The sequence below is a fragment of the Equus quagga genome, chromosome 9 (assembly GCF_021613505.1).
Source record: "Equus quagga isolate Etosha38 chromosome 9, UCLA_HA_Equagga_1.0, whole genome shotgun sequence".
NCBI lineage: Eukaryota > Metazoa > Chordata > Mammalia > Perissodactyla > Equidae > Equus > Equus quagga.
The window spans coordinates 120,637,493-120,652,518 of NC_060275.1; the positions used below are offsets into that span (position 1 = coordinate 120,637,493).

The following is a 15,026-nucleotide window of genomic DNA, read 5'->3' on the forward strand; positions in this document are numbered from 1 at the left end:
GGTCGGTTGTGGGCCTCTTCAGCCTCCTGCCCTCTCGGACGTGGTTTCTGGGCAGACATCAGCACAGCGGAGCTATGTCCAGCGAGCTTGGGTCTGCCCACAGGCCGGTGCTGGCCTCTGGGGTCCCTGGGAGGCCGCCACCTGCCCACATCCTGGCAGCCCCACTCCCAGCCCCTTTATTCCCTGGGATCCCAGGAGGGCATCCCGGGCACCCATCTCCTCCTGCTCATCTTCGGTCAGCTAAGGTGTCCCGGATAAGTGTCCCTGTCATCCCGATGACACTTTGCTCCCTTGCGATCCTTCAGGAAGGCACTGCTGGGCCGAAGACACTGTGCAGGATGAGGAAATGGAAGCCCAGGTGAGCAGGAGGGCGAGGACAGTGGGCTGGATGGAGCGGGACTGACAAAGGCCAGGTGGCAGCCTCCACATCAGCCCCACCGGCCCTGCTGCCCACCCCGCAGAGACCCCTGGGTGCTGAGGAGGCGCCGGCAAGGCCACGATTTGTGGGGCACATGCCCTAACTCATGGAGGAGCTCCTTCACTCCAGCTGGCCCCAGGCCCTGCCCAGACTGACGGCTTCCCTACATCGTGTGCCTTGTACATCCGGCCTTGCCCAGACTGACGGCTTCCCTACATCGTGTGCCTTGTACATCCAGCCCTGCCCAGACCTGACGGCTTCCCTACATTGTGTGCCTTGTACATCTGACCCTGCCCAGACCTGACCGTTTCCCTGCATCGTGTGTCTTGTACATCTGGGCCCAGCCCAGCTGCCGGTCGGGGCACACCTCTGGCCAATGCAGGCGCGAGGCATCCGGGCCACACACACACATTTCAGAGGAGACACAGCCAGCCGTCCGCTGCAGAGACTGCCCGGCTCAGGTGCTTCCCCAAGAAGGTGAGTGGGGCCTAGGGCGCGGGTGGACCACAGGAGCCACCTCTGCTGCCCGCCCTCCCCATCCTGCATTTGCGGGGCCTTCAGATGGGAGTCCTGGAATCCCACAGACAGGGACCAGAAATTTCTTCAGCTTAAGAATTGGGCCACGGAGGCGGGAAGTGGGGCAAGGGGAGGGGCTGTGAGCCACGGCAACTGACAGCAGTCCTCCCGAGAAAAGCCTACCCTGGCTCAGGGCCCCAATCACCCACGGCGTTCCCATGTCCCCCACTCCCCCACTCCTCTCCTTTGCCGTGTCCCCCTCACGGCCGCCAAGGGGCCGCCGTGAGCCTGTCAGGCTTGGGCAGTGGTGTCTGTGCCACACGTCCCAGGTCTGACCCGGGCGCAGACGTCCCGGACAGGGCGTGTGAGTTTGGGCTCCTGTAGCCAACACGGCCGACAGGGTCAAGCATGACGAGGAAGGTTGGGCTCGACACTTGGGCGACCCGTGTGCAGTGGAAGCAGGGGTCAGGGAGGACGAAGAGCCGACCACCTTCTCACCGAGGAGCTACGGGAGGATGAGTTCTGGTCAAAACTCAGGACCGTGTAAAATGGACTGGGGTGCGGGGTGTGATGGGTGGTGTTGCCACCAGCCACCCTGTCAGAGGCCCTGACCCCTCCACACGGGGTCCGCAGGGTCTGTCTCAAACCCCCAGCCCCCCTCCCCCAGCTGGCAGCAGGGAGGGGCCGGGGGCCACGCCCCTGGCTTTGTGAGACGCCTGGGGTTCTGTCCCTGCCGTGCCAACCAGGGGGGTCTGGCTCCCCCTCAGTTTGGCCTGAGACAAGCATCGGATCAGATTTAACCTGTGATAGATGAGAAGAAAGAGTGAGTTGTGGCTGCGAAGGAGGTAGGTTCTCCCCTTCTCACTCCTCCTTTGAGCGGGGAGCCAGCAGGAGGACCCCTGCTCGCTGTGCAGACAGTCTAGGACCCGGCGGAGCACAGCACAGTGGTTCTGACACCGTCAGGATCTCTCAGACAACGGCCTTCAGAAAACACTGTTTGCGCAGAGGCCACAGTGTGACAGACACGCAGACGGGGGCCCAGGTCAGCGTCCCCAGCCCACACGCAGGTCAGCCAGGATGCCTTGTTCCGAGGGAGGACGGGAGCAGCAGGAGGAGGGATGGGCGGGGGGTGCAGGGACAGCGACCACCCACGGAGTGGCCACAACCCTGGCCACCTGCCTCCGTCCACAACCACAGGCCAGCTCAGCAGGTCTACCGCAGCTCCATGCGTGTCTGCCATGGTTGTGTTGGGGGCTCGGAGGCGACAGTGACCTCCTGGGATCACTCTGGCACCAACAGTCTCGTATCGGACCACAGACCAGAGCCCTTAGGGGCAATGAATACCAAGAGGCAGGAACCAAAATGGGGCAAATGGCGACCCAGGCAGCTGAGCCTCAAACGGGGCCCATTTCCTGAGCCCCGGGCTAGGAGTCAGCCCTATAGCAATGTCACAAACGTTCCCTTGCCTCGGATGGAATCCAGAAAGATTAATTACAACACTCTTGGAAGGAATAGACAAAGGGGTCCCGACTCAGACTTGGTGAGGGTGTCGGGGAGAACTTCCAGAGGAAGTGACACCGGGACAAAGGCCCGGAAGGCAGGAGGTGGCCGCTACCCAGGGGGAGGGGCAGAGGGTGGACGAGACTCCGGGCTGAGGAAATAGCGTGAAAAAGGTCGAGAAGTGAGAAATGAGTGCAGAAACCTGAAAGAGCGTGTGTACATCTGCTGTGTGTGTGTTGTGTGTCGTGTGGTGCTGTGTGTATATGTGTACATGTGTCGGGTGTGTGTGGTTTGTGTGTGTGTGTGGTGTGCATGTGTTCACGCGCAGCAGCAGTGTCACAGCCAGGCCGGGCGGGAAGGAGTGGGTTTCCCTGGTGCTCTCTGCTGGGGCCCCACCAGTGACACTGTGTGCCAGCAGGACTCCCGCTCAGCGAGTGGAGGGATGAGCGTCCCAGGTGCCTGTGGTCACTGCTGCCCAGCCCCGGATCCCCTCTCACCCCCACATGCTACTTGCTCAGCCGAGGGAAGCGAGAAGGGCGAGTCTGTGCCGTCATCGGATAGAAGGCGCGGTCTCACCCTCCAGGTGGGGAGCGGGCCAGGTGGAGTCCTGGTTCAGGTAGGAAGTGGTGTTTCCCCAAGTAGACGTCCCACGAATGGTGGATGATGTGGACAGAGTGGACGAGCTCTCACACCAGGCATGCTCTGACCACTTGCAGTGCACCCTGCCTGTTTGTGGGGGCTGTCGCCAGACAGGGAGGCTGTGGGGTGGGGGCTGGCATGGAGCCCACTTTAATTGTGCCATTTCACCCTGAAGGAAACAGGAAGTGCCACACTTGTCAATAGCCAGGTGTTTGGTCCCAGTTTTTTTTAACTGATCCTGTCTCCCGAGAGATAAGAATTTGAACTAAAGAGCCACCCTGATGGCCCCATGGTTAAAGTTCTCCGTGCTCTCAATGCTTCGGCGGCCGGGTTTGGTTCCGGGCGTGGAACCACACTGCTCGTCTGTCAGTAGCCATGCTGAGGTGGTGGCCCACGTAAAAGAACTAGAAGGACTTGCAACTAGCATGTAGAACCATGCACTGGGGCTTTGGGGAGGAAAAAAAAGAGGAAGATAGGCAACACATGTCAGCTCAGGGCCACTCTGTCCCTGCAAAAAAGAAAGGAATTGGGGACCAGCCCTGTGGCCAAGTGGTTAAGTTCGTGTGCTCCGCTTCAGCAGCCCAGGGTTTTGCTGGTTCGGATCCTGGGCATGGACATGGCACCGCTCATCAGGCCGTGTTGAGGCAGCATCCCACATGCCACAACCAGAAGGACCCACAACCAGAATATACAACTATGTGCTGGGGGCCTTTGGGGAGAAGAAGAAGGGAAAAAGAAGATTGGCAAGAGGTGTCAGCTCAGGTGCCAATCTTTAAAAAAGAAAAGATGAAATTTGAACTAGAAAATACACGTTTTCCCTTTCACACATATTTCAACCTAGGTGAAAAGAATGCTTGGTGTTTGTTAATGGAGATGTCTGAGCAAAGACCGTGCTGACTGGGGACGGTGGGCTGAGGGTTTGGGAAGGGTGGGCTGAGGGTTGCACACACCTTGTGGCTGCGGGTCCAGCCTCACCTTCCCCAACCCTGTCTCTTCTCTTCCAGGTTCCCTTAGTCCTCGAGGAGCCCACAACTTCCCTGCACCCCCAGGACAGGGTCCAAAAGGTGCCGGACTTCAGCTGTGTCTGCCAGGTCCGACTCCCCATAAATTTGGGGTGAACGTGTGCCTCCCGCCCATCGTCTTGTCCTCCCACCGCGTTGCTGCCGTCTGTGCCTCCCCACGGGTGTGCCTGCTGACACGGCACAAGCCAGCTCTGTCGTCAGCGGTCACTTCCACTCGACTTCCCTGTGGCTTTGATTTAGACGTGACATAGACTCATTTGCTCACCGCTGTGGTTTTACTTCATGCCTTCCCTGTTATGGGGGCAATTTTCAGATTTGAGGGAGTCAGTCTTTTCAGAAGAGATGAGTTGGTGCCCCTCGATCCCTCATGCGTCCATGGCTTTCTCTCGGCTCTCACTTCAGGGAGAGTTTGGCTGGACCTATTTCAGGTTCCAAATACTCTCAGGACGGCCCTGGGTTTAAAATTTTGCAACATCTGATGCCATTACAACTTCCAGGTATCCCAGACTGTAGGCATCTCATTGTTTTTCCTTCCAGCGACAGTTGAGGACTTTGTATCCTAGAAGTTCGCGTGCCCACAGAGGCTGTATTCCTGTTTCGCGGTCCCGTCTGGCTCTGGGAGCAAGCCTCAGGTCTGGGGTCTGGAGTCTCCTGCAGCACAGACACATTGTCTTCACCTTTTCCTTTGTTTCTTCTCTCGCATCCTCTCCATTTTCCTCTTCTGGAAATCTTAACAGATATTGTGTCTCCAGCTTCTATTACTCCACGTCACTTAAATTTTCACTCATAATTTTCTCTTCCCACCTCTCTGTTCTGAGACCTGTGATAATTCTTTGACTTGACCCTTCAGATCCCTGCGATTTGACTTCCGGCAATGTCCTTTCTTTTAGCTGGCTCTCCCATCCAAGTGTTGCTTTTATTTGGGAATCATGCTTTGATCCCTAGGACTGCCTTTCTGTGCTCCAGACCTCAGAACCTTGGTCTTGTCTTACAAGCGTGGTGTTCTCTCAGGTCCCGAGGAAGCTCGGGGCAACTGTGGCCCCATATCCACCTGGTGTCCCATCCAGAGAAACAGCAACAGCCAAGAGCAGTGGACAGCAGCTGCAGTCCAATCGTAGGAAAACTCCCACGGGAGTTCACAGCACACAAGAAAGTCTTGGGATAGTTTTCAACGTTTCTGTGTCTCCCCAGAGTAATGCATTTCCATCAACCACACTGTGCATTTTAGTCTGAAGGGACAGCACAGGCTCTGCACAGGGCCTAGCCTGGCGGAGTCCTGAACTCCTCAAGTCCCACCTTAAGTCCCTCTCTCTCACCCCTTTCCAGCCCCCTAAGTCTCCCCGACACCACGTCCCTGCCTTTGCTGGCGTCCCTGCCCCTGACTGGCCAGCAGTGGCCACGGTGCCCTCCCAGCCACTGCACCTGGGCAACACCAGGATGCTGCGGGGCCCGGAAGCCCTGTGGTCAGAGGTCCCCTCGTCCCGCAGAGGGAATGACAGAGAACTCTCTGGAAATGTAGTCTCTCGTCCTGTCCTTGAGCGAAAGTTGCAGGGAGGATCCTCAGGGAGGACGCCGGTGGGTAACAGCGTCACAGCACCACACCAAGTGCATTTCCAGCATCACCCTGGTCTCCCCAGGCACGAGGGCCTCTTTCAGATGCAGGTCCTCCTCCCACATCTGATGGGGTCTTCTCATGAGTCCCTGGACATTTATAAGCATGCCCCTGGACTCATCGCTGTCCCCAGACCACGAGAGACGGGTAGCTGCCCACACCAGGGGTCCTAGCAGGTGGCTGCCCCTCCCGGTCCCACAGCCCTCTGGACCACGGACCCTCCAAGAGCTGTTTTCCACAGGCCATCATCACTGTGGCCTGGGCGGGCTCCACAGGCTTTCCTCCGATTACCCTGAGGGGGACTGTGCCCACTGCAGCCCCAGCCACAGCCACAGCCCCGGCAGCTGTGCTGCCAAAAGCGGTCCGGGGCGATGGCAGGCAGTGGGTTCCTGTCCCCCAGGGGTGGCCCCAGCCACGAGGGGCCGTGGCAGGAGGTCCGGGGCCTGCCACGCTCCTCTCCTCCCTCTTGCAGATGGGTTTCTGTACCAAGAAATGGAGACGGGTCATCCCAGAAGCCCCGGCCAAGGAGGGGAAGCAGATCCTAGCGCCTCGCCGGTCCAGAGTGAACGGCTGGTCGAAGCCCCTTCACTCCTTCCAGGCGGCAGCCTGGATCATGTTCCTGGTCTTGGCCTTCGCCAGCTTCTTCATCTTCATTCCCTTGCTGCCACAGGAGTGGAAGTACATCGCCTACATTGTATCCTTTCGCTGGGGGACTGCGGCTCGGCCTGCCTGTTGTCTAAAGTGGGGAGGGGGCTCCTGAAGGACTCCCCCGCCGCAGCTGGCTCCCAGCCATGCTGTGCCTGCCTCGAAGGCCGTGCTCTGCTGCTCCGTCCTCTACTCTGAGTCGCTCGCAAGCATAGTCTGCCCTGCCTTCCGACCCCAGCTCCCCACTCTTCACCCCAAACAGCCCCCTATCGTCAGGGTGCCCGAAACCCCACGTCCATCTTTGCAGCTGGCTGGGGTGGTGCCTGCACAGGAGAGTCTGCCCCCGACCCCGCCGTTGGTGCAGGGAGAGTGTGCTGGGTGGCGAGGGGCCCTGGGGGGAGGCAGCGAGACCCTACGGAAAGAAGGAGCTGCACACTTGGGCCACCGCAGGTTTCCCAGCCACGCACTACAGGGTCTATCTGTGTCGTCCAACAAATAATAGCGAGTTTGTTTTTTCTTTCTTTTTCAGGTGTACATCGTTATATTTCCATTTCTGTGTAGATCACATCATGTTCACCACCCAAAGACTAATTACCATCCGTCACCACACGCATGTGCCTCATCACCCCTTAGCCCTCCTCCCTCCCCCCTTCCCCTCTGGTAACCACCAATCCCATCTCTGTCTCTGTGTGTTGGTTGTTGGTGCTGTTGTTTTATTTTATATTTATGAGTGAGGTCATATGGAATTTGACTTTCTCCCTCTGACTTATTTCACGTCACATAATACCCTCAAGGACCATCCATGTTGTTACAAATGGCCGGATTTCATCATTTCTTATGGCTGAGTATTATTCCACTGTGCATATGTACCACATCTTCTTTATCCATTTGTCCCTTATGGGCACCTAGGTTGTTTCCGAGTCTTGGCTGTTGTGAATAAAGCTGTGATGAACATAGGGGTGCATGTATCTTTATGCATTCGTGTTTTCAAGTTCTTTGGGAAAATACCCAGCAGTGGGATAGCTGGATCATATGGTAGATCTATTCATAATTTTATGAGCATACTCCACACTGCTTTCCATAGTGGCTGCACCAGTTTGCACTCCCACCAGCAGTGTACGAGGGTTCCCTTCTCTCCACATCCTCTCCAATACTTGTTTCCTATCTTGTTAATTATAGCCATTCTGACCAGAGTGAGGTGATACCTCATTGCAGTTTTGATTTGCATTTCCCTGATAGTTAATGATGTGAAATATCTTTTCGTGTGCCTGTTGGGCATCCGTATATCTTCTTTGGAGAAATGTCTGTTCAGATCTTTTGTCCAGTTTTTAATTGTGGTGTTGGTTTTTGTTGCTGAGACATATGAGTTCTTTGTATATTTTGGATATTAACCCCTTATCTGATATATGATTTGTAAGTATCTTCTCCCAACTTTTAGGCTGTCTTTTCATTTTGCTGATGGTTTCCTTTGCTGTGCAGAAGCTTTTTAGTTTGATGTAGTCCCGTTTGTTTATTTTTTCTATTGTTTCTCTTGCTCAGTCAGACAGGGTACTTGAAAATATGCTGCTAAGGCCGATGTCGAGGAGTGTACTCCCTGTTTTCTTCTGGAAGTTTCATGGTTTCAGGTCTTACATTCAAGTCTGTCATCCATTTTGAGTTGATTTCTGTGCATAGTGTAAGACAGTGGTCCACTTTCGTTCTTTTGCATGTGGCTGTCCAGTTTTCCCAACACCATTTATTGAAGAGACTCTCCTTTCTCCATCGTAGGCTCTTGGCTCCCTTGTCGCATATTAGCTGTCTATAGAAGTGTGGGTTTATTTCTGGGCTCTCGATTCTGTTCTGTGGATCTGTGTGTCTGTTTTTGTGCCAGTACCATGCTGTTTTGGTTACTATGGCTTTGCAGTATATTTCGAAATCAGGGAGTGTGATACCTCCAGCTTTGCTCTTTTTTCTCAGGAATCCTTTGGCTATTCGGGGTCTTTTCTTGTTCCAAATAAATTTTAGGATTCTTTGTTCTCTTTCTGTGAAAAATGTCATTGGAATTTTGATAGGGATTGCATTGAATCTGTAGATTGCTTTAGGAAGTATGGACATTTTAATTATGTTAATTCTTCCAATCCGAGAGCAGAGAATATCTTTCCATTTCTTTGTGTCTTCTTCAGTTGCTTTCAACAATGTTTTATAGTCTTCAGTGAATGGGTTTTTCACCTCTCTGGTTAAATTTATTCCTACGTATTTTATTCTCTTTGTTGCAATCGCAAATGGGATTGTATTCTTCTTTTCTTTTTCTGCTACTTCATTCTTAGTGTATAGAAACACAACTGATTTTTGTATGTTGATTTTGTATCCTGCAACTTGACTGTATTCATTTATTATTTCTAAAAAGTTTTTGGTGGATTCTTTAGGCTTTTCTCTATATAAAATCATGTCATCTGCAAATAGTGACAGTTTCACGTCTTCTTTGCCAGTATGGATCCCTTTTATTTCTTTTTCTTGCCTGATTGCTCTGGCTAGGACTTCCAATACTATGTTAAATAAGGCTGGTGACAGTGGGCATCCTTGTCTGGTTCCTGTTCTTAGAGGGATAGCTTTCAGGTTTTCTCTATTGAGAATGATATTGGCTGTGGGTTTGTCATATATGGCCTTTATTATCTTGAGGTGCTTTCCTTGTATCTCCATTTTATTCAGAGTTTTCATCGTAAATGGATGTTGGATCTTGTCAAATGTTTTCTGCATCAATTGAGACGATCACGTGATTTTTATTCTTCATTTTGTTAATGTGGTGTATCATGATTGATTTGCAGATGTTGAACCATCCCTGCATCCCTGGAATAAATCCCACTTGATCATGATGTATGATCTTTTTAATGTATTATTGTATTCGATTTGCTAGTATTTTGGTGAGGACTTTTGCATCTATGTTCACTAGTGATACTGGCTGGTAATTTTCGTTTTTTGTGTTGTCCTTGTCTGGTTTTCATATCAGGGTGATGTTGGCCTCATAGAATGAGGTAGGAAGCGTACCCTGTTCAACTTTTTGGAAGAGTTTGAGAGGGATAGGTATTAAGTCTCAGTTGAACGTTTGGTAGAATTCTCCGGGGAAGCTATCTGGTCCTGGACCTTTATTTTGGGGGAGGTTTTTGATTACTGTTTCGATCTCCTTACTGATGATTGGTCTATTCAAACAGAATTCTGAGTTTTAATGAGGAAGGACTTTAAAAGAATGCTAAAACGTTTCTGATGGACAGCTCGAGTTTGCTCCCCACGCACCTCTGTCAAGTGCGTGCCATGGAGCCCTGTTCCCCACAGACAGAGCTTTCCAGGTCAACTCACACAGCTCACGTGTGGGGTTTCACATTTGGGATCCTCCTTGGGTGGCTGTGCTCTGTGTTGCACCCCAGAAGATGTCTGCTTTGAGTTCTTGGCGGTGTGCATCAGGGTGGCGTGTGGCTCTGTGTCATGCCTGGCTGACCCTGGGTCCATGGCACCTGACGAGGACACCTCGGGCCCCACCCCCAGGGTCACCCAACGTTCGAGCCGGTGGACAAGGCAGGGCTGGTGTGAAGTGGGCACAGGACCACGTTTCTCAAAGGAGGATGTTTACACCTGGGTCGAGCCTTCCTCTCAGTAAGGAAACAGTCCACACTGCCCGTCTCTTTGCCTAGGCCACCCCACAAGGTCCTGGCTGAGTAAAGCAGACCCAGGTGTGTGTAGTTGGGCGGGAGGGAGGGTGCATGGAGGACCCGAGCTGTCTCTCAGGGTCTCAGTCACTTGCCCCAGACGCTTTGCTATGGTGTCTTTCAGCTTCAGAAAAGCAGAGGGAGCAGGAGGATGGACCTCAAGGACGAGTCTCCAGCTTTAACGCTTAAGATTTTGCCAATCTTGTTTCATCTCACACACACACATACACTGGAGTATCCTGAAAAATCCCAGACGACATGAAATTTCACTGCAAGTGCCCCAGTCTGCCTCTGACAAGGGCTTTTATCTCCGTAGCCACAGTTCTGTTATCTCACCTAAAAATCACGTCGTAAGTTACCACTTACTCCTTAACATCAAGATGGGTGTTTCCCAGATTTTCTGAAGAAGCCCTTTCGCAGATGCCTGGGCCCCACTGGGACCCCACAAGGCCCCCACCTGGCATGAGCTTGCTGTGCCCTGAAGTCTCCCTGACCCCAGGAAGCTGCCCGGGCCCTTTGCTCGGTGGGAGGAACCAGGGCATCTTCTTGTGGAATGACTCCTCACTCTGGATTGGCTCATTTTGTCCCTCAAGGTGCTAGAGATTTCTCTGCGGTAGATTTTCAGTAATCAATTTCTTTAACAGAAATAGAACTGTTCAGCTTTTCTGTCTCATCTTGTGTCTGTGTCGGTAAGTTGTATTTTTCAAGAAACTTGAGAATTTCATCTAAATTGTCAGATTTCTTGGGATAAAGCTGTTCGCACGATTTCCTTTTATCCTTTCAGTGTCTGTTGGGCCTGTAGTGATGTGTCCTCACTTGTCCTTACTGGCGATGAGTGTCCTCTCCCTCCGTCAGTCTTCCTAGCTTTGTCACTTTTGTTAATTGTTCAAAGAATCAACTTTTGGGCTTATTAATTTTCTCTTTTTTAAATTTCTACTTTTATTTTTACTATTTGCTCCTTTGAATTTGCCTCAGGTTTATTTTGCTCTTCTTTTTCTACCTTCTTAAGGTGGAAACTTAGGTCATTGATTTTAGACGTTGTTTCTTTTTGGTATATTTGAAGCTCTAAATTTCCCTCTAAGCACATGCACACACAGACACACAGATGTGCAGACACATGACACCCACACAGACGCACAGACGCACAGACGCACAGATGCACAGATGCACAGACGCAGAGGAGGAAGGCTTTCTCCTCCACTCATGTCCTCTCTGGCCTAGAGATGAAGGGCGGCTCCCGGGGAGTTGCGTTCAGTCTCCGAGTGTGGGGGTGCCCCGTGCAGCTGTGGTTCCTCTGACCCGGCCCACCTGTCTGCAGGGCGCTGGGTCCAGCTGGTTGAGCAGGGCATTCTTGCCAGGGGTCCCAGGGAGTGGTTTTAGGGAGAGACACTAATTTATGGCGGCCCCTCTTCAGCCATTCATTTCAATGCTTTCTTGGTTGGTCCCTCTTGGGACAACCTCTCTTTGGCAGTGGCGGCTGAGCCTATGAGTGCCGGCCCCGAGATGGCAGAGGGCAGGGAAGGAGGCCAGAGAGAGAGCCTGCTGGGCCGCCAGGCGCAGCAGCACAGGCCACAGAGGAGGGCTGCACGCCCTGCCCCAGCCTCACCCCCCCCAACCCAAGATGAGGCCTTTGCTGAGAGAACGAGCCACGTCACCTGAGTGGGTTCCCAGCCAGGCGGGTCCGAACCCGGCCCGGCCAGGTGGGCAGGTGCTGGGGACCTGGACATACACGTGGCTGTGACTCCAGCACCCTCTGTGGAGGGGCTGGAAGGCGCAGCTGCCATGCCCCCTCGTTGCGGCCACACGGCACCGCCAGCCTCATCCCTCCCTCACACTCAGGTGACAGCTCTTGGGTCTGAGTGGGCTGTCTCTGCCCGTCCCGACCCGTGCTCTCTGGGCCACCGCCACACAGACCCTGCTGGTGAGCTTCTGCGTCCACCGTGGCCTGGCGTCCGAGCCCTCTGCCTCCAGCCCCGTTTTCCCCAGTTCCATGCAGCCTCTGATGGCACCGGCCTCCCCCATCTCCAGGGCCCTGAAAATGTCTGATCCACCAGAGCTGAGCAGCAGTCCCACCGGCGTGTGCCCTGAGCACGGCCACCCCTCCTCTGAGCCTCCTGTCCTGCGTCGGGGGCGAGGCAGCGTTCCCGAAGCCTTGGTCACAGGCCCCCATCACCCCACATAACTCGAGTCTTGTCACAGCCGAGATGAGCAGTAATTGTACAGACCCATGGGCAGCCCATCTCAAAATTGCTCCAGTGGTCTCACAAACATGCTTTATGTTTTGTTTTTTTTTTTAAGTTTGGCACCTGAGCTAACAACTGTGGCCAATCTTTTTTTTTTTTTTTTCTGCTTTATCTCCCCAAATCCCCCCTGGTACATAGTTGTATATCTTAGTTGCAGGTCCTTCTAGTTATGGCATGTGAGACACCACCTCAACGTGGCCCGACAAGTGGTGCCATGTCCGCACCCAGGATCCGAACCCTGGGCCGCTGCAGCGGAGCCCGCGAACTTAGCCACTCGGCCACGGGGCCGGCCCCCATGCTTTATGTTTTTTTAACCCAGGATCTGGTCAAGGTTCATGCTTTGCATTTGGCGATAGGGTCTTAGGTCCCTCTGGCCCAGCACAGCACCCACCTGCCTTCGGGTGGGCAGCTGTTGTGGTTTTCTCAGCCACAGCGTCTTGCCCTGTCATCCGGCCCCCACTGGGAGGCTGCTCCTTGGGGAGGGGAGCCAGGTACCCCCCTACAGTCAGGAGCAGTCTGCAGGTAGACTGTGGGGCCGTGGGTGCCCCGTTTTCCCTTGTCCGAATTGCAGTTTCACTGGGGCTTGTAAAATGGTGGAAAATTTCCTGATTTCGCCTCCTCCTCGCTCAGCTCGCTCCCCCATCCCTCTCTCCTTAGCAGCACCATGGAGCTGTGGGGTATGAGTTCTCCCGGCTGCTGTAACAAGTCCCACAGATGGAGCGGCTTAAACAGAGAAATTTATTCTCTCTCAGTTCTGGGGCCAGAAATCCGAGATCATGGTGTGGGCAGGGCCACGCTCCCTGCAGGCTCTGGGGGAGGGTCTCTTCCAGGCCCTTCTCCCAGCTCTGGTGGCTCCAGGTGGCTCCACATCCCTTGGCGTTAGATGCCGCCGCCTCTGTGTCCTCACACAGTCGTCCCTCTGTGCGTGTCTGTGTCCTGACGGCCTCTGAGAGCACACCAGTCCTATGGGATCAGGACTCACCCTCATGACTTGACTTGATCACCCCCGAAGACCCTATTTCCAAACAAGGTCGCACTCACAGGTCCTGGGGGTTGGGACTTCAACGTCTTTTGGGGACACGGTTCAGCCCCTAACTGTGGGTTTTGCTTATGTGCTGGGTTATAATCTATTATCTTCATTCTCTTTTGACCCATAATTTAGCCCCATCTTGGCCGTCAGGGTCTCTCTGAGCCGGCCCCGTGTTCTCTGTCCAGGGGTCACTCTGAGCTCTTACCTGCTTTCTGGCACAGCCAGAGCTCGGGAGCCCAGGCTTGCCTGCACTGGACCTGCCATTTCTTCTGGGGGCCTTGGCTGCTGGCTGTCCCCTGCCCCTGGGTGGCTCAATGCCCAGTGTGTGTTGCCCCTCCTGCTCATCCCAAGTGGTGGACACAGGACAGCTTCCCTGGCTGTCCAGGGCTCAGGCTGCCTTTGAGACAAACTTTCCTGCCTAGCGTCCTGCTGCCCGGCACCCCCTGGTCCCTCAGTGATGTCCCTCGGGCCCCAGGCAGCTGCACTCGGGTGCTATGCTCTGGCCACTGGAGGGGGCCAGCATCATTCGGCGCCTGTAGGGACTGGGCTGGCGAGGAAGTGACCTCCGCCCACGCCATGGCCCTGGGAAGGTCGGGGCCCAGGGTCGGGGCGGCATTCGGCAGGCCCAGGGGAAACCACGGAGAAGCAGCACAGGTGGACCCCGTGCGTGCAGAGGTCAGCGTCCCTGCAAGTCAGCGCTCCCCTCCGCGTCACCTGGCTGGCTCAGCTGTCTGATCCGCAGGGTCCATGGTGTGGAAGGGCCTGGAATCTGGTGGGACTTGGTTTACTCTGGAGACCCTGTGTTATGGCCTGAGGCAAAATGAACCTGGCAAGGCTCGGGATCCCAGAAGCTCAGATCCCTGCAGGAAGCTGCTCTCCCTCAGAGCTGGAGCTCAGCTCTGCCTTGACTCTGGGAAGGGCAGGGGTGGGGGTGGGGGCCCAGATGGCAGGGAGGTTAGCAGCACAGGGCGGGTGGAGCTGGCGCCACGCTGTTTATTTACTAAACACAGATTGTTGCTAGGGACGGAGGGCCAGGCCTTCTCAGGGCAGCTCCCCCGGAACTCCGAGGGCAGGCAGCCTCCCGCCTTGTAGCAAAGTGAGACCTCAGCCATCCTTCTCTTTTTCTTATTCGCTTGGCCCTGAGGCTCTAAATCCCATGTGAAAGTGAAAGTGGGAGCTTGAGGGTGTGACATGCACTCCGCCACCCTCTCCACGCTGGGGGTTCAGCCTACAACGGTCACCGAGCATGTGATGGATGTGGTGACGGGCCAGGTCATCTTGGGCAGGACGCAGCCCACATCATCCCCGTGGTGACCGGGTGTCACCCGGTGCCGAGCTGCGCTGGGTCAGACAGGCGGGCTGGGTCCTCTTCCATGCGCTGGACGGCGGGCTCGTGTTCGTTCTTGCTCTGGACAGCTTCATGTCTGGGGGCTGTGGGCAGCTTCACCAGCCACGTCTAGGTGGGACCCTGCCCTCAGATCTTCCCCAGGAAGCCACGCCTCTCTTTCGGGGGACGTGTTCAGGGCAATGGCCTGGCCTGCGCACCTGCAGGTTGGGACGGCTCGGGAAACTGGCCACAGGTAGCTCTGCGGGGCAGGCCGGGCCGGGCCAGGTCAGGCACCCTGGGCACCTCCGCTTGGAAGTTGAGGGTCTGAGTGCAGGCCACGCTGTCCCCATGCTGTTTCCCTGGCAGTGGTCTTGTGTGCGAGCTGGGTGTAGAC

The 15,026-nt window shown here is 54.8% G+C and overlaps 1 protein-coding gene across 1 annotated transcript in view; it reads left to right on the forward strand.

Annotated features, from left to right (window-relative positions):
* Positions 1 to 460: 460 nt before the first annotated feature.
* LOC124244621 (palmitoyltransferase ZDHHC11-like) overlaps positions 461 to 15,026 on the forward strand; it is a 52,733-nt gene continuing 38,167 nt past the window's right edge. Inside the window, exons 1-3 of the mRNA XM_046671221.1 lie at positions 461 to 895; positions 4,078 to 4,164; positions 6,180 to 6,401. Of these exons, the coding sequence (XP_046527177.1) occupies positions 6,180 to 6,401 (222 nt within the window). The 5' untranslated portion in view covers positions 461 to 895; positions 4,078 to 4,164. The remainder of the gene's footprint in view (positions 896 to 4,077; positions 4,165 to 6,179; positions 6,402 to 15,026) is intronic.